Source organism: Gymnodraco acuticeps, unplaced genomic scaffold, assembly GCF_902827175.1.
Source record: "Gymnodraco acuticeps unplaced genomic scaffold, fGymAcu1.1, whole genome shotgun sequence".
In the NCBI taxonomy this organism is placed as follows: domain Eukaryota; kingdom Metazoa; phylum Chordata; class Actinopteri; order Perciformes; family Bathydraconidae; genus Gymnodraco; species Gymnodraco acuticeps.
The window spans coordinates 4,332,442-4,351,579 of NW_022992126.1; the positions used below are offsets into that span (position 1 = coordinate 4,332,442).

The 19,138-nt window shown below is 40.1% G+C and overlaps 2 protein-coding genes across 3 annotated transcripts in view; one reads left to right on the top strand and one right to left on the bottom strand.

Annotated features, from left to right (window-relative positions):
- Nucleotides 1-4,125, top strand: part of tyrp1b (tyrosinase-related protein 1b) — a 47,088-nt gene extending 42,963 nt beyond the window's left edge. For both annotated transcript variants that reach the window (XM_034203453.1, XM_034203454.1), the window contains exons 4-9: nt 494-707; nt 1,060-1,264; nt 2,539-2,706; nt 3,343-3,522; nt 3,605-3,751; nt 3,822-4,125. In XM_034203453.1, the coding sequence (XP_034059344.1) occupies nt 494-707; nt 1,060-1,264; nt 2,539-2,706; nt 3,343-3,522; nt 3,605-3,751; nt 3,822-4,027 (1,120 nt within the window). In that variant the 3' untranslated portion in view covers nt 4,028-4,125. The remainder of the gene's footprint in view (nt 1-493; nt 708-1,059; nt 1,265-2,538; nt 2,707-3,342; nt 3,523-3,604; nt 3,752-3,821) is intronic.
- A 3,785-nt stretch (nt 4,126-7,910) lies between these two features.
- si:dkey-92j12.5 (multiple PDZ domain protein) overlaps nt 7,911-19,138 on the bottom strand; it is a 37,490-nt gene continuing 26,262 nt past the window's right edge. Inside the window, 23 exon segments of the mRNA XM_034203456.1 lie at nt 7,911-8,885; nt 9,519-9,642; nt 10,685-10,788; nt 11,344-11,448; nt 11,668-11,790; nt 12,186-12,229; nt 12,357-12,453; nt 12,566-12,637; nt 12,741-12,888; nt 13,345-13,538; nt 13,990-14,073; nt 14,252-14,468; nt 14,470-14,579; nt 14,722-14,796; nt 15,634-15,711; nt 15,903-16,026; nt 16,140-16,231; nt 16,658-16,726; nt 16,728-16,748; nt 16,750-16,868; nt 17,954-18,053; nt 18,518-18,586; nt 18,983-19,042. Coding sequence (XP_034059347.1) covers nt 8,739-8,885; nt 9,519-9,642; nt 10,685-10,788; nt 11,344-11,448; nt 11,668-11,790; nt 12,186-12,229; nt 12,357-12,453; nt 12,566-12,637; nt 12,741-12,888; nt 13,345-13,538; nt 13,990-14,073; nt 14,252-14,468; nt 14,470-14,579; nt 14,722-14,796; nt 15,634-15,711; nt 15,903-16,026; nt 16,140-16,231; nt 16,658-16,726; nt 16,728-16,748; nt 16,750-16,868; nt 17,954-18,053; nt 18,518-18,586; nt 18,983-19,042 — 2,376 coding nt within the window. The 3' untranslated portion in view covers nt 7,911-8,738.

Consider the following 19,138-nt stretch of genomic DNA (forward strand, 5'->3'; position numbering starts at 1 on the left):
GTTTTTAAAGTTATCAATTCAATCTTATGATGTATCGTGGCAGTTTTCTGTTTAAGCTGCAGGCGGATGTGCACATTATGAGTTAAGGCAAGGGTAAAGAGCTTTATAATGTTCTAGTAACAGTACACACCTGTGAATAACCTATTTTATTAAATCAGTTGAGGATTAGGTATATTATCTTTTGAAGCAGTTCTCAGCAGCAGAAAGAAAGAACCCTTTCAACCTCATGATATGTTATAATTTCTCCTGTATAAACGGGCACACCCAGGATCACAGCTGCAGGCCTCATAATTGAAATCAAGTCCCTGTTGGCTCTTACACAGAAATAAAATGTGCATGCAGTGCCTTACAAATTTACTTCAACTTAAAACATATATTATCATCCATAATAATTTTTTAGACTTTCTTCATTGTAGAATGAGAGGATAATTGTAGAGCACTGTGTAGGAAAAAACACAAGGTGACATTTATCTGCTGCTTCTTTCATCTGAAGGTACCAGGAGGTGTTTGGGCCTGATGGCAACACCCCGCAGTTTGAGAACGTCACCATTTACAACTACTTTGTTTGGAGCCACTACTACTCTGTCAGTAAAACGTACCTCGGGTCGGGCCAGACCAGCTTTGGAGGCGTAGACTTCTCCCACGAGGGCCCGGGTTTTGTCACCTGGCACCGCTTTCATCTGATTCAACTGGAGAGAGACATGCAGGTGAGAAGAGGGAAGGGAGGGAGGGATAAAGATGGGGATTGTGAAAAGGAAAAGGAGAAGGGGAAAGGGGAGATGGCCTTAGCGCTGATGGAGTGATGACATAAGTCAGGACCATAGAATCTATGAAAAGAGGAGGAATAAAAGAATGTAAGGATTTTAAGTGATGAAGACAAGGGATGAGGACAGAGAGAGGTAAAAAGGGTAATGGTTAAGAAAATTGGGGTTTGAAAGGGCAAAGCTAGCGGATACCAATATACTTCATATGATCTTTTTTGGGGTAAATGTAATTTTCTACATGTTCTGTAATAATTGATGCCCCCAATGTCCAACTTCTTTCTCTCCATATATGCAGAACATGCTGGGCGACTCCACCTTCGCCTTGCCCTACTGGAACTTTGCCATCGGAGGCAGCGAGTGTGACATCTGCACCGACGAGCTGCTCGGAGCCAGGAGCTCCTTCGACATGAGCTCCATCAGCCCCAACTCCGTGTTCTCCCAGTGGAGGGTCATCTGTGAGAGTGTGGAAGACTACGACACCTTCGGCACCATCTGCAACAGTGAGGAGGACACATGCAGGAACACACCATGTACCGCACTGGGCAGGAAAGCAGTGTTGATTTACAGAGTAGTCTCAGCTGGATCAGAAAAGAGGGCAAAGAGCTCCTAAAGAGAGCATGTAGAACATAAGCTGCTATAAATAATACCTCACAGCTGCCGCATTTAATATTGCCTGCTGTTGCTACAGTTTGTTTGAAACAACTCAACTTTTAAGTTGCTGTGTGCATCCAAAGTGCTGCATCTTAAAACTGTATTTTAAAACGTTTTTCACTAAGTCTAGTTTCTCCATAGCAGCCATCAGCACAACCCGTTTTTCAAATCTTAATTCCCAATGGGGCAAGGAGTTTTGTCAAGAATATGGCAACTATGTGTAACACTGTAATAGGCTAGACTTAACGTGATCAGATTTGCAGGGATTGGATCTCATTCCACAGTGGTACCAGATTACAACCCTACTTTTGCTTAAGTTTTCAAACACACATTCATACACATTTTTTTCCACTGGTGTCGAGGAATCAAAGAAGAATGTCAATCCTCTTTTAGCGTAGGGCTCTACTACAAACAGGGAAAGGGGCTTTTTTGAAACAATTGCATATGTATAAGACAAAAGCTGGGGTAATTTGGTAACAGGTACAACATGTGAGTGGCTAACGTGTGAGTGATCTGTCTCATTAATCCCCTTAGAGAGTCATGACAGGCCCTGTATTTCCTGCATCAGCAAGCATCATCTCCTTAAATGGGTTAGGGTGGTTGCCTCATTTGTGCATGTGCTTGTTGAAGACAGGAATCTAGCAGTCTACCGGTTCCTTTGATCTGAGGGAATAATCTTCAAACAGACAGACAACTCAGTTATGTACCCTTCTGTTTATGTGATCTTGTGTGTGTTTGTGTAGGTGTGGGAGAGAACGCACAAAAAAAAGAGATCATGCATGTGAGAAGGGAAAAAAAACAACAACTTCTGTTCAGTCACAGAGCTCCCACTCACTACTGATGACTTTTAGTGAATAATTAAAAAAGAAAACTGCCATCCTGTCATGTTAAGGACTGATCAAACTAGTTGAGCCTCCCACATAGAATTAGAAAGTAGTTCAATACATTTCTTATAATCTTTCTTTTGGTTTCTGTGGGGACAACTGGCCTGAATCTGAACTGAAATTCCCTACCAACCATAAAATATACAACCGTCACTGTCGAGTTATCTTCTTTCCGAGTGTAAAGGTAACTATATTGGAGAACATTATCTTTGACCTTCGGTTCTGTCCTTGTCACACAGGCACAGAGACCAGTCCCATCAGGAGGAACCCAGCGGGGAACGTGGCGCGGCCCATGGTGCAGAAGCTGCCCGAGCCCCAGGATGTGTTGGACTGTCTGGAGCTCAACGCCTTCGACACTCCTCCTTACTACTCCACCTCCTCTGAGAGCTTCAGGAACACCATTGAAGGTGAGCAGTTACTTCTCATGGGTTAGAATCAAAGCACCTGATGGTTCAGCCAAGACTCTTTCCTCACATGAGAAGTTAGCTTTCATTTAAAGGTCACCTATTATGCATAAGCCACTTTTTCATGTCTTTTATACATCAACATGTGTCCCCTCTGTGTAAAGAGATTCTGAATGTTTCAGGAAAAAATATTCGCTCCCTTTTCGTCCTGATCCATTTATATAAAAACCTGTCTGAAAATGAGCTGATCAGATTTTTGGCAATTTTGTGATGTCATAAGGTTTTTTTTGGGTCGTGAAACCATTAGCCAATAACCAACCATGGTAACACCTGTCCCGCCCACCTTATCACCTGAATGTCCTCCTAGAGCACCATGGTGTTATTTTTAACCAAATATCTCACAGAGGGGCGTTGGGAGTGGCACCTTGTTTTCATCTAAAGTAACAGACAGAGAATCAGCACTTTTGAAACAGGGCTGGCTGAAACAGAGGGATTTATGGGATGCTACAAAGGGTGATCTGTTTGGTATTTCAAGCAAAACACTTCAGAGACATGTTTTGTATATATCTGAGACCTATTATATATTGATGAAAAACAGTATAATAGGGGACCTTTAATGTCTTCTTATCAATGTTCCAGGCTACAGTGCCCCCCAGGGGATGTACGACCCGGTGGTCCGAAGCCTCCACAACTTGGCCCATCTCTTCCTCAACGGGACAGGCGGACAGACTCACCTCTCGCCCAATGACCCCATCTTTGTCCTGTTGCACACATTCACTGATGCAATCTTTGACGAGTGGCTCAGCAGACACCAACCCGGTACACAAAGAATGAACTACATCGAGGTACAGCAAATCACTCAGAGAAATACATGGATAAACCTTATTTTCTCAACCTGTAGGTGAAGTAGTCTACCCCGAGGAGAATGCTCCCATTGGGCACAATCGAAATTTCAACATGGTTCCTTTCTGGCCTCCTGTCACCAATGCTGAGATGTTTGTCGCTGCCACAGAAAACCTGGGATACTCCTATGAGGTCCAGTGGCCCAGTAAGTAGCCGCACACACACATTCACAAAACACAATGACCCCTTATGACCTTTTTGTCCTTTTTCCATAGCTCGTGCCTACACTGTGTCTGAGATCATCACCATTGGCGTTGTTGCGGCGGTGCTGCTGGTGGCAGTGTTGGGGGGTGTCATCGCCTGTGCAGTGCGTGCCCGCTCTTACCGCTCAGCTGAGGCCCTGGAGCCACTGCTGGGAGAAACTTTCCGATGCTACTCAGAGGATGACCGAAGGTTGGACAAATCACAGTCCGTTGTCTAAATCCAAGCCTCTCAAGAGTGGACATAACATTTTAATGCATGTTAGCTTTTTTTTATTCCCATACTTCTTCTAATAAAGTTGAACTGGTTTTGAATCCAGGTTCTGTGTGTCTGTGTCAGCGTATTGGCTATAAATTGTAGGGCTGAAGGAGCAGTTTGTGTGACACATACAGCAGGAGAGATCACACTGCAGCCAAGAGGTTGGATTGCCTGGAGCAGCACAGCTTTTAATGAATGGGCAAATTGTTGTTGGTCGACAATTATAGGCGACTATTTCTCCCCTTTACAGTATCTGTTTTAGCTACCAGTTACATGGTGCTCATAGATTCATGAAGACAATGTTCATCTGTAAGATGAATGGCAATCTTTCTATGAGGTTTGATGTACCTATTCCAATCAATTTGTGTAATTCAGTACTATCAGTGTGTGAATTATTAGCAGTGCAATATGAACCGACCACAGACAGGTCTTAATACTTTGATGCAGACCCAAATGTGCTTGTCTTCAGCCTAAGGCTAACCAGTAAACCACTATGATGTAATGGTTCTTCTCATCGAGTCAGATCAATTCGATTCAAAGGTCCATGCCTTCATAACAGCACAAACACACCGCCCTCATGTGGACATAACATATAACTGCCACAGTATAAGATGCTTCAATATACAAATCATGCGCTCACCCCATAATCATTTGTTATAGTTAACACATATATTATAGATTAAAAGCTATATTTCTTTCAACGGAATAAGGTAAAAATGGACACACTGACTTAGTGTCTTAAATCTGAGCAGTTTTAGGATAGGAACAAATTTGATTCACATTAATCGAAAAATGTCACGGAGGTAAAATAGAAAACAATCATAGAAAATAGCAATTAGAACTCTATGGGGAAACATTTTGAGACAAAAAAAACTTCTGCTTTCTTAATGAATTAAGAATCGTGCATAAAGTATGAATGAATTATACAAACCATCTAAATTATAGGAAGATTTTCTGCGGTTTTGAAACTCATAACAAGATGATGGGGCATATCATGCGGTGTTTCTCTGCTATAACTGCGTGACGGTGTCTAATTATTTCTCCCTCCACACTATGCCAATGAATAAAGCAACATGACATAAGCATGCATGCTCCTCTGCACCACATTTCCCATTAGTTCAACTCATTTGCTTTTGACAACCTAGACTTACAGTGACATGAAACTGGTGGGACCTACATTTAATTGAATAAGCTGTAATTTACTGTCACTACTGCAGGCTTACAGTATGTATAGTAAAACTTCCAGTCTCAATATTTGTATCTTGCTTTCAGAAAAGCTTGATTGTGAGACTCAGTACTGGACTGAATTGCTTAGGAATGGCACTTTTGCAATGCTTGCTGGTATCTCATGGGAATGGATGGAAAAAAAGGGATTTTCTTTTGGATCCACAATCAGTTGGCTGTTCTTTCTGTACCAGCAGGTTACACTCAGCAAAAAGACAATCCTGGGGATTTATTAATATGGGTAGATGTGACAGTCACAGAACAATCATTTGGCCACTGCTACTTTCCCAAGAGGGAGGGTCATTAGTGCCTTTTATGTCAAGTGTGCTCACATGGAAGTCCTCCTAGCTGCTGTAAAAATGCATTACAGTTCTTCGGCCACATTGGATAGGCCCCACTGTAGGTTTAATATGTGAGGGAAAAGAGGGTGAGAATAGCCATGAGGGGTGCTGTTGCCTGCTGGCAAATCCTTTATAAATGTTTGAAAGAAAGTGAATTTGAGAAAGTTATTGAAAACAATAAGGTACGTTTTCTCCCTTCATAATAGAGAAGAAAGAGATATTGCAATACATCTGCCCAACAGAAACTTCCAAAAGAAGTGTATGGAAATTCATTGAAGATCACATCATAACAAATTAGAAAATATGTAGATTTATGTTATAAAATGCCAAACAAGAAGCAGATATTAGCTTTTTATCTCCCAGAAACTAACAATTATTATGTTGAAAAACATTCCAGTTGATTTCCAAACAGCATCTAGCCATTTCTCCATCTTAAAACCCTCTTCACGCCAGCCTTTAGGCGAGGCAATTGTTCATCTGGAGAAGGATAAACCAGACTGCGATGGCTGGATTTCAATAAAGCTTGCAATGTGAACAGATGGCTTTGATTAATGCGGAGTTTCCAGACAGGATCTCCCTAGATGCCTCCTCTTTCCTAAATGAGACATTTGTGTGCAAATGAATTGTTTGTCAACTTGTCAACATTAACTCCAGTAATTAAAGGAAAAGTTTTCTGCATTAACAAAAACATGGCACAGGTTTACTCTCCCTTGGCATTTCTCTAGCTCAGGTTGAGAACGTTCTTTTAGTTGTTTTTTCAGCTTCCTCTAAAATGTTGTACCGCTTATACTTATTGTCCTGTCCTTAACATTCATTTGTTCCTCTTTAGGCACAGTACAAGACATTATATTAAGATGATTCATGCAAAAATATGATTTCACCAATACAGGATGAGGAAGTGTTATGGGTTTAGATAACACTTGATTAATTATTTAAAATGAACTTTTACCAGCTGCAACATGAAAGCGATGAACACATTAATGCATCAATAATTAGAGTCCCATGCTATACATTATTCTGAAATAGGCCATTCCTCATACTTATTAGTTGGAATTGTTTTCATCTTTAAAGGTGGGGTATAGGTAAGTTTGAGAAACCGGCTCGAGATACACTTTTTGTTATATTCCATGGAAATAAGTGCTTTCACAAAAAATCTTCCATTCCATCTGTGGAAGCCGTCGTACTGTAAAAAGCACGACCAATCATCTGAGCCGGCCCGGCTAAAACAACTGGATGGCCTACCTGCCTGTCAGCCTTCCATCTGTGCACAAACTTATCTCGTGCCCTCATTGGTCATGTGCGCGTTCGTGTGTGTTGGAGGAGGGGCTCTGTAAGGAAGTGGCAGATTTGTTCCGGCTGTGTATTTTCAAATTCTAGCGCACTCCAAAATCACCTACCCCACCTTTAAGGTGTTTTTTTGGTTTATTTATACCATACACGGTCGTATTGTCACTTTTATTTAATTACCCTCAGTCCTTTTTCCTCCACTGCCTCTCCTGTTGTCACTGTAGTCTTCTTCTTATTCTAGTGATTTAGTGCTACCCTGTCATACCATGATAATCTGTGTGACACACACTTGACTAAACTCAGTGACTCTGGATATGTATTCACATTTGACAAAGACCGAAATAAAGAGTGTGAGAGAGAGAGACAAAGATCAAAAACAACGACAATCCAACACCCCCTAAAGCAAATTCTGTTCACTCGTTCGAAAAAGATGCTAAAATATGCAAAACAATTGCATGTATCCTTAAATGTAACTTCAGGCACAGACATCCTTGTTTAAAAGTTTAGTTATGGCAGATTTTCTTAAAACTTCTCTATGGTCTGCATCTGTGGAATTTGAAAGTTAAACAATGTGATATCCACTAGCTTATCAGTATTATCCCAGAGAGACAACAGAGAGAATCAAGAAAGATTTCTGTGTTGTTCGCATTCCTCATTAAAATATAATCTGCTTTAAGGTGCCTGCTTGTTTCACTACAACATAATACACAGAGGTACATCAGGAAGTAAGACAGCAGAACAGCAGAATTCCTTAACTATAAAAAGTTCTGTATACAAAACTCTAACAAATTAACATTTAATAAGATCCCTTACAGTACATTCAGTCATACAATGTTACACAATCCCAAACCCACGTGTGATGTGGCTCTAAGGACTACTGACATTAATACAATTAAAATAAATGAATGTGAAGAGACCTTAAATGCTACAGTATATATAAATTGATATAAAACATGTAGTATTTCTAAATAAAGATTGCACATTGCACTATAACAATACTTACTACAACAGATCAAGGTATAAGTTATGAAAACAGTAAGCAATATTAAATAGGTAAATAAATGCACAATATTAAAGATTATTAAAAGATAGATAAAGTACATTGATAAATATAGCAATCATGACACACTTATTGATTAGAATATGAGAATGAAGAAAAAAAATTCAACAGTCTTCTAAAGCAAATGTCCTAAAACCTTATTGCCATACAAAAGATTGGCAGAAGCACTTGGCATGTTGTGGGTCTTAGGAGTTAATCACAGTGGATAACCCTATATGAACAGATGTAAGACAGTAGTAAATACATCTGACATTGTGACAGGAAAATTATCTATTGCATTCATATGCACTGTCGGCAGAATCAGAGGTTTTGGAGATGGTAATTCATTCATGAATGTGTTTACATGGGCAATGATGCATATCATTGCATATCTATATTATAAATACCTCGAACAGGATAACTAAGACACAATATATTATCATCAGTTGACTTGTTTAATAAATGCCTTTGTTGCTTCTGCGGTTACTCTAAAATAGCCTGTTTGCAACACAGAGGTCATTTGGATAGGGAAATGAAGATTTTTATAACATACACAAATGATTTGTAATAACACCTTCACAGGAATCTGGGTTTATATTGGGCAATTGTGCCCGTTAACGCACCCAGTTGCAGTTAGAGGTAGCTTCCCGAAATTAAACTAGAATTCATTAACAGTTTTTTACTCCTCTATACGACTTTACCTGTCCTGGTTTACCCTTCTCATGTTTGTGTGAGGCTGTGATACCGGGAGGCAGCTACAATTGGACACAGTGGGCTGTGTCTCAAGAAAGTACCGTTAGGACTACAGTTCCCTTGGTCTTCTTGAGGATGTCCACAGCTTCAGCGTGAGTTACCCCCTCTAGACAATGTCCATTCACAGCAATGATCTGATCTCCACGTTTCAGCCGGCCGTCCTCTATGGCCGCCCCCTGTAGAGGACAAGAGCGGTCCTTCACCATGCGCAGATCAGACATAACAAGCTAAAAACACCATTACACACGGTACACCCAAAAGACAAGTAACTGAACTGAAAGGAAATGTAAAAGCTGATATTACATACAGTAATGACAAATGATCACATATATATTTCTGGAAAATAATAGGAAGAATAGCATTATAATAATACATGGGATTTGTATAGCGCTTTTCCTAATGCGCAAAGACGCTTCACATAAAATCAGCATAGAAACATAAACAAAAGTCCTAATCCAAGTGCGGAGTAAACACGTGGGGGGGGGGTTGCTCTGTTGATCAGAGTTTGAAAGAGTGAATAAGTGAGTTTTGAGAGATTTTTTGAAGGATTCAAGTGCTTTCGGATGTGACTGGGAAAGGAGTTCATTATGAATGAATAAGGTGTAATGTTTTCAACTACTGAAACCTTTTTAAAGTTACAGGATATTAACATAATCCTTATTTACTGGCAGATGTTAAAAAACTCAAAGGCTCCCAGCCTGTGTGATCCTTTCCTTAACTGTATATGAACACTTAATTGTTATTATTTAAAATCTTTACTGTTTCGAACTAGGATCCCCATGATATTTCCCTGAAGGATGTTCTCTCACCTTGTCGAAGACAGTTTTAACATAGATGGGCAGGTCTCCGTGAGGGCTGCTGAACCCTCCTACGATGCTGAAGCCCAGGCCTGAGGAGCCCCTCTCCAGAGAGATGGTGTCATACGTACGAGCACTGCAGGGAATAAGAAGAAGAACAAGGTGTGTTGCAGGCCATGCTAGTGCTGAACTAGCTCTGCTCTAAATTATGCTGTGTGTGTGTGTGTGTGTGTGTGTGTGTGTGTGTGTGTGTGTGTGTGTGTGTGTGTGTGTGTGTGTGTGTGTGTGTGTGTGTGTGTGTGTGTATTGTATTTTAAAATGAGATTAATCTGATAATTATTAAAGAGTTTTCTTCAGAATTAAAGTATATCAACAACACAGTAGTCAATGTAGGGTTACAAATACTTTTTTACAGGTTTATTTGTGTACATTTACTTCTTTCAAATAAAATATATATACAACATTACAACTACATTTACCAGAGCTTTTACAGCAGGGGCCTCAAACTCAAGGCCCGGGGGCCAAATCCGGCCCGCGACTTCATGTTATATGGCCCCGCAAGAGCTTGCAAAGAATATAATACGTTTATTATACGGTTAAAGAAGCAGGTTGCCCATAAATTACATGTCCCACAATGCATCTTGTTTTGTGACATGCGCACTGAAGAGACTTGCAATTATTTGCCCTGGATTTCTGCTTTCAGACGTAGTTAATTACTAAGTTATTATCCTATCCAATAATAATCCAATTCAGAGGAAATAATGTAATATAATACATTTTATATATATATATTATATATTTATATAGTTACAACCGGCCCTTCGAGTGCAACCTTTATGCGAATGTGGCCCGCGATGAAAATGAGTTTGACACCCCTGTTTTACAGTATCTTAAAATGTATCACTGACTTTAATAAGTGGTAAAAAAACTCAATGTTTTTGTTGAAGCGGAACATTTCCTAGAAAAACAATCAATCTCACAGCAAATTACCAATCCCAGGAAACACTGCAGGTCATTCTGTCCAAAAGTACATTTGTCTCAATTCTTCTCACACAGTGGCTGCACTTTCTCATTATTGTTTAGGGAACTGTGGTCTGCCTTTTTCCTTTTTCGGTGAATAAACCAGAAGGGAGCCAGAGTTAGATCATAAATTACAACGGCAGGAAACTGCTTCTTACCTGAGGTTGTTATGAAAGCGAGGCAGGTTGCTGGGTTGGCCTGACGACCGTGGATGCACATCAGTGTGGTCGTTTGTACTGCAGCCACCAGAACCCGCTGCCACCTAGAAAAAACACACACACACACACACACACACACACACACACACACACACACACACACACGCTCAATCTAACTAAAGTTATCTAATAAACCTGTACTTATGTGAATATAATAGGGTACGAACAATCTAAAAGCTTTTGATGTGTAATTTATTTTTTTCACACACAATGTTCTTGTCAGTAACAACTAAAATTCAGCTCCTATCATTTTTGCTTTTTTCTCTTGCAACAAAAATGTTTCCAGAGGCTAAATAACATGAAAACAAACACTGGAAATCAGTGTCAGTCACAGTATTGTCTTAGAAATACAGTATCATGTTCGCATGGAAAAATAATGATAATAATAGGATGACTGACACCATAACCTAAACCTAAATCTACTTTTTTACTGTTAAATAAATAAATAATTACGTCTTAGTGATGTCAAAGTAAACATGATATATACAGTACAGTAGAGGACGCAGGTTTGGTTTTCAAACCTTTCAAAATGTTCCCAATCTAGTGACTCACAGGCGTTTTAGATTAGCTACTGCATGTCTCAGCGTCTGTGACATTACCTGCAGACTGATGGTTCCTGTGACCGTCTTCAGCAGGAGTCCAGCTTGGACATGAGTCATTCCCTCTATGGACACGTCATTGATAGTGAGGATCCTGTCTCCTATCTGATCGACACACAAAAGTACTTCGATATTTGCAAGGACATTTTATTGAATTGTGGAACATTCATCATTTATTATAGTGCTTATGGTAGAGTGCTTTCCCTATTGTACAACTGAGACATCCTCTATATATACACTCAATGTATTTCTGATTGTTATAGTCCAAACTGTATATTTGAAACATTATGAATAACATATTTTTTGAGAGGCAGTATTACCTACCTGTAATTGCTGCGTTTTGGCAGCCAATCCATTGGTATCCATGGAAGCAATAAAAAGAGGTACGTTGTCATGGGGACTGCCCATTCCTCCTGCTACACTGATGCCCAGGGAGTCACATGGACCCTGTTGTGATACCACACACACACACACACACACACACACACACACACACACACACACACACACACACACACACACACACACACACACACACACACACACACACACACACACACACACACACACACACACACACACACACACACACACACACACACACATTTTAGACCTCAATAGACAATATCAGTGAATCACTTGGCAGACTGCACATTAGAGAAGCAGTAAGGCTATTTATATCTTTGATTTCGAATTTGTCATTTGAAGTAAAATATCAAAAGATCACGGGTTTAAGAATGATATAGCAACCTTGAAAAAAATATAGATGAACATCTAAAGGTCTCCAATTGTCTTGGGCACTTACAAAGAAAACCATTTTATTTCAAGATTTTGTGCCTTACCTTATGTATTATTATTGTTCTTCTCTCAGGGAAGTCTTGAAAGGCTGTTGGAGGTATATCATAACACATTAGGCTTAGAGATTTTAACAGTATTGTTTCCACTCAAAGTAAATTGTGATTGAACCACAAGAGTTAATAAAGATATGCTTTCAGAGCACAAGTACAACTCACAGTAGCTCCCTGTCTTATGATCTGTCTCCCTCTGGTGACCGAGGGAAGCATCACATCCACTTGGGGGGGTCAGGGTTGAACAGTCAGAGTCTTCACTCTGGGTAAAACACAACTTATAGTACTCCTAGGTTCACAAAGTGCTACTGTTAAAATAGTGCAAGAAAGTAGTTTAATAACACAGACACAGAGAGCCACAGGAAACAGCTTACCAGGCTCTGCTGTGAGTACTGCAGCCCCGCTTTAAAACGAGCCACTTCCAGGTGCATCGCTTCACTGCAACTCTGAGAGAAAAGTGACACATCTCACATAAGATGGTGAATCTGTAAAAACAAATCTATAACTCTCTTCTTTGAATTTGTATGTGACAGTGTGAATGTGTCAGACCTGTAGAAGCTTGTGTGCATGTTCCTGCGATGTTGCACGGACATCCTCCCCATTGATTGACAGAATCTGGTCACCTAGCAACAACCTGCCATCTGAATCTGCTATGCCTCCTCTGATGATATCTGACACAAAGATGCCCGTGTCATTACTGTTGAGAGAAAACAGAGGTCAAACACTGCGTCTGTTCCACACTTGCAGACTGAATTATGTGACCTGTAATCCTGCTGTTTCGCATAACGTCACACTTGATTTATTATTGATTTATTGAATTAGGTATCTATCTTTTTTACAATAATGTTACCTGATGCTACAGAGTCCCTGACCTCTAACTGGGTAAAGGCATTAGAAGTCAACAAATAATCTCCTTCTCTGATATTTGTAAATGGGAGTCGACAGTGAAAGTATGGCTGTCACCAGAGACATTTCATTATCATACAACTATAAGGGTTATTATTGTTTTTCTATCAGAGGTGCGTCAATTAATTAAAAAGTAAAAATAACCACATTGTTTTCCAAAAGAAAAATTGGAGAAAATCTACAAAAATAAATCAAAATAAATCGCTTAAATGTTCCAAGTTTGTTAAACAATATTAAGAATACATACCTCTTTCCCACTGTGGTGAACCCTAGCCCCTCTCCAGGACGAGTCCTCAGCTCCAGGCTGAAGACGTCCCACAGGTCCTCCTCGCTGTACGCTTCCTGGTGTCTGAAGACACACAGGCGGACACGCTGGGTGGTGAGCCGCAGCACGCCGATGGCCTCATCGTGAGTGGCCTGTCGCAGGTCTATACCATTTACCTGAAAAGTGTGAGAGAGAGGCAGGAGGTAAGAAGTAGCTTTATTTTTACAACACAGAAAGCAGATTTTACAAATACTGTAATGTCAAGCAGTGTGTTATCATAATTGATGGCTTTATTGAAGGCAATCAATCTATAAACATGTCTTTGCTTCAACCAATCAATGTTTTTCCACTTCCTGTTGGCTTTATTTCAGCATCATAGTGTTTTATGTTGGTCATTGTTAACCTTGTACATTCACAGAAATGTTAACTTATGTGTGTTGTCTTCAATAATCTGAACCACATGATTAATATGTTATATTGATATCAGAAGTTGACAACAAAATGATACAGAAATAGTCAATTAAATGGAATATCATCTAATCACTACAGCTTGAGACAGACACTAAAAAACGGTTACTGATTCAGTCAAATTAATATAAAATGGTTTCTTTGTGTGTGCCATAATACCTCTAGTATCTGGTCTCCGGCCTGCAGCCTTCCATCTCTTTGTGCGGCTCCTCCATAATTTACTTCATGGATTATTACTGCCCCCTAGTGGAAAACCAGAAAGATATTTACTACAGATAAACCAATAGAGCGACATTAAATAAGCATTGAAGCATTGCATTTCACACCAAACTAAGACTGACAATTCGTGTACAGATGCATGGATTGTGTCAATAAAGATTCACATGTGTTGAATGAATCACTTTTAAATGGCTGTTCTCACCAGCAGAGTGTCACATCCTCCTACAATGCTGAGACCAAGGCCTACATTTCCTTTACAAAACTCTATGGTGGTCTCCGTGCCAGGCATTACAGGGCAGCTCATGGGGTCAGAAGTTGTGGGAGCTGATACTGGCCAATCAGAACGTCCGGTAGGAGAGGTCTGCATAGAGTTGAGTGATGAAGAGAAGGAAATAGGGAGAGAATCGGGGGGAGAGAGAGGCAGGGGAATTAGATGACTGGGGAGGAAGAGAAAGAGAGGGGGAGAGACTCTTGGAGCAGCTGATGGAGAGTTTGACAGTGACCCGATGTTTGAGAATCAAATTGGACACCTGAATACAGAGAAGACAAGCAAGTCATAAATCATTAAATCAGCTCGACCTTGTGTGTGTGTGTGTGTGTGTGTGTGTGTGTGTGTGTGTGTGTGTGTGTGTGTGTGTGTGTGTGTGTGTGTGTGTGTGTGTGTTTGTGCACCTTGTCCACTGACAGTCCTGCCACAGGTTCATCACCCACTGCAATGATTCTGTCTCCAACCTTTATCCTGCCATCCTGCACCCAGACAGCATCATGAATAGAAAATGGAATACAAGTAAGAAATGTATAAAAGTATCTGAAGCAGAACAATGGAGAGGAAGTTAGATTAAAAATCAAACACACCCTCTGGAAAAAAATCTGAATTACTGTTGCCTGGAGCCCTACATGAAAGCCTGTTAGTGCATGACGACATCACTTTAAAACACGGCAAGCATTATCTCAAGGTTACTAATGTTTACATTAATGTAATGTTAATATTAGAAACCAGGAATACCAAGAGACTACAGAACTTCACATCATAGCTAACAGCTGTATACAGTACAGTAAGGGGGTGATTATTACTCCATCTTTTTTCTGATTGACAATGTTTAGTCAGGCCATTGAGGAAGCATGGATGCAGAATGATGAAATATTGTGCAACCTGTATGCTGGAATAACTCAAAAGTGTGTGTTGTAGGCTGACAATTTCATGATAAAAAGCAGAATATCCAGCATATATATTGATAATAATCTTTGACTTAAAAAAAGAACATTCTGGAATGTATTTTGGACATTCACTCCAAAAGTGCATTCACTCAACTACTTATTATTTGCGTGAGAATACCCATTTTATGCTACTTTATACTTAGGCTCAGCTAAATCTTAGAACATTGCCCTTTTTACGCCACAACTTTTTTCCAACAGATATTTTTGCCTTATAATAATCCAATCACACACTTTTGCATATTCATATTCAATAAATAAGTAAGCGATGATGGTAATTTACACACACTATAGTTTGGAAATGAACAAAAAACACTGAAATGATTGAGATACAGATATATGATGATGATACTACTTGTGATGTCACACCTTACTGACAGTGCCGTCCTGGACCAGGGACCTGACCACCTCCCCCTCTGCCAGGCAAAGACCAAGACCTACGTAATCCTGTAGGAAAGAAACAAGCTCTTGAGTCAGCAAAGCTTATAGCAGTGCTGTATACACAATCTGTATTCACTATCATATTTACAACGATGTGGGAGTCTGCTATAAGCCAACTGGTTTCTTTGAGCTCTCGAGATATGTGAAGCTGGAGGCCTGAAAATTGTTAATGCCAAGAAGAACTGAAGGAAATGCACCTGAGGTAAGATGATGTGCTGGATGTCTCTGGGTCCACACTCTGTAGAGTCTGCCTGGGAGTCCACTGTGTCCTTGCACTCTGTTGTCGATCCCTGCGCCGCTGGACCATGGGCTGATTTATTTCTAGTAAAAAAGAAAGAAAAAATCTGATATCATTCCTGAGCTGACCATCAGACTCTAATATCCTGATTGGAGAAATGCAAATGCCAATCAGAAACAAAACCTCTGCATGTTACCTGATGAGAATGATCTTGACTTTCGATGGAGCGTTATTGATGATGGTGGATGCGTTCTGTTGACTTCGGCCATACAAGATCTGACCGTTGATCTGGACAAAAATTCACATCATGTACTGCCATCTCAGCCTTTCCTCTCCGTTATCCCATCCAGCGCCACATAAATCTGCCTTTCTGCCACCTTCCTCCGACTCCCCTGCCCCTCTCAGCCATCAGCCTCTCCTCTACCTCGATATCATCTCTTTTACACGGTTGCTCATTGCTAGAAATCCAGCCCAGGACCAGCCATCCTTCAAAATTGGTAATTTGTCTGATAAATCTACTGTGCAGGCACTCAACGCTCTCTACTCATCCATGACTCCAACCCACAACCCACTGCTCTCTTTCTGCTGCTCTCAATTTTGACTGTAAGATTTTCTCTCTCTCTAGGACTCCAGGCCTTTCTTGTCCCCCAAAAGTGTGTAAATGTCAACCGTAACTGATTTTTCTTACTGTTCCCATTCAAGATTCCTCCTTACCTCGAGCAGCTCGTCTCCGATACATATCCTCCCATCCAAACCAGCAGGTCCTTGAGGGTCGATTTCCGCCCACATGGACACTCATGCGGGCCCCTGGAACCATCCTGGTTTCCAGAGAGGCTGATTCCCAGGCCGCGAGCCGCAGGATCCTTCTCCAGCTCAATCATATGGAGCTTTCCTGACAGGCTGCCGTAACGCTGAAGCATTTTTTCTAGGAGGGACAAGAGTAAACAATGAGAAAAATATGTTGTTTAAGCAAAAGGGAAAGTGAGGAATGATACATGTTCCCCCTGACATGTGTAGAGGAAGCATTACAGCCTAAAGGAGTGTGTGTGAGTGTGTGAATTAGTCTTTGTACATGTGTATTAACCTGTGCTAATAAATATTTGAAAATAATCACATTTACATATTTGTTAATATGCATGATCACATAAACTCCCTCAAGTGTACCCTGAGGGGTTTTCTTTGTTAACGCTATCAGCACTATGGTCTATGGATCAGTGTTTTTATTAGTTGATTTTATTGATCCAAAGGATACAGTAAAGTTCCGGCAGCAATATACTGTGTATAATACAGCAAGATGTGATCATGAATGTAAGCAATGCAGGTTTCAAACTGTTAAGAAAATCTGCCTTTGTTTTATGAGGAAAAGGAATATATTCAACACATTTGCTATACCTCAAAATATGCACAAAGCATCTTGATGAGTAAAACCGAGTGTAAACACAAAACTTTGTTTGTCCACAAGAAAATTCCTCAGGGCAATTTTAATACAATAAGGGCATGAAGCAAAAACAAAGAATGCATATAACTTGAATAACAGTTTTTTTTTATGCCAAAGAATACAAAAATAAAAGATAAAAGGCAAACCAAAGTTGCTCTCCCAGAACATACTGTAGAGAAACAAAATTATTTAGGCTTTTGCATTCTTGGCTCATAATGCATTCTCACTAATGTATGAACATGGCCAAGTATCTCCATAGTGAATGTCATGAAAAATAATAAGATTGATAGCTGTAAATAAATGAACATTGAATACATTTGCATATTGTAAAAAATAAAAATGTAATTTCTGAATATTGGTGAAACTCTTGATATTTTTGATTGAGTTATACAGGTTTTTCTTTTGTAATGGAAAGGTGTAACGTGAAGTCTCTGAGCCATAGGGCCCATCACGTGACCTGTCCTGCGCTGTGTAAAAGTGGCCACATTACAAACGCCACAAAGCTCCTTTTTTAAGGGGCTTTAAGGGATTCCTGTCTAAGTGTTTGTGACGTTTTTATAATGGAGACTTACTCCTGCCAGGATCGCCCTCTTCTCCAGCTGCCACTGTGATTGGTGTTGGGACAGTAGTGGGGCTCCTCCGATCTGTTTTATTGGATGTTGTCGAAGGTACCTTGGGAGAAGTTTTGCATTATTGAACAGGCAGAGTTGGAGATGCCTCAGGGGTCCTTTGGGCATGAGTTGAAGCACCCCTGAGGCTTGTTCAGTGTGCTTGATGTAGCCGTGGGACAAACTGACGAATAGGATAAATTAATGAACACAGTTTTGATGTCGGCTAAAAATAACATGAAAGATGACCAGAATCATGCATTATTTTTTAACCAACTTACAAGTGCATAGAAAAATAACTTCAAAAGGAAGTGCTGTCTATTTAGAGAGTTATGCATCTCCACCAAAGAGAAAAACAAAGGGTTTAAACAAACAAGGTAGCTGCAAGGGACTTTGAACTACAAGGGTTCTATCTACAAATAAGCACGTTAATTAAGTTTTTGGAAGTTGGTTTAGTGCAAATGCTAATGCAGTCTTTTAAGATGCTGCATACCCATGATAACACACGCAAGACATCAATGTACCAACCTTAAAGGGGGTGGGAGTGAAGGGGTTTGTAGGGCATACACTAAGGAACAGACTCAGACTCTCTGCTTCCTACAATCATGAAGGGAAACAAATATTTTACCCCACAAAAAATATTCAAAGCTCTTCTCAAAGACCTCAATTCTTTTTGGAATACCATGAAGGTGTTAATGACTCATATATATAATAAAGTGCATAATACAGTATAACATTCTCTATACACTACAGCCATAGTCAGCCAAACATCAGTAACTGTGTGGGAACACAAACTGAGGAAATTGGTTTCACAGCTTGTCATCTGTAGCAGTCACGACCTCGAAACAAATAAGTAGGGACTGCTTTTTTAATTTAAATAGATATATATACCCCATTCATATCAATTTCTACAATACGCATTACCACTCTCAAAGCGGTAGTATATTTTGAGAGAGAGAATGTACAGCGTAAGTTATCTGGTAGAGCAGTTACCTTGCTGCTGTGTGAGTAACACTGTGGAGTCAGTCTCTCGTGGTTGGCAAGCATAGGGGACTGTGGGCGAAAACACAAAAAGTAGCGAAGGCAGGTGAATATCTTTATGAAACATACTGCAGATGCTTCAAATTATGCATCCAATATGTTATACTA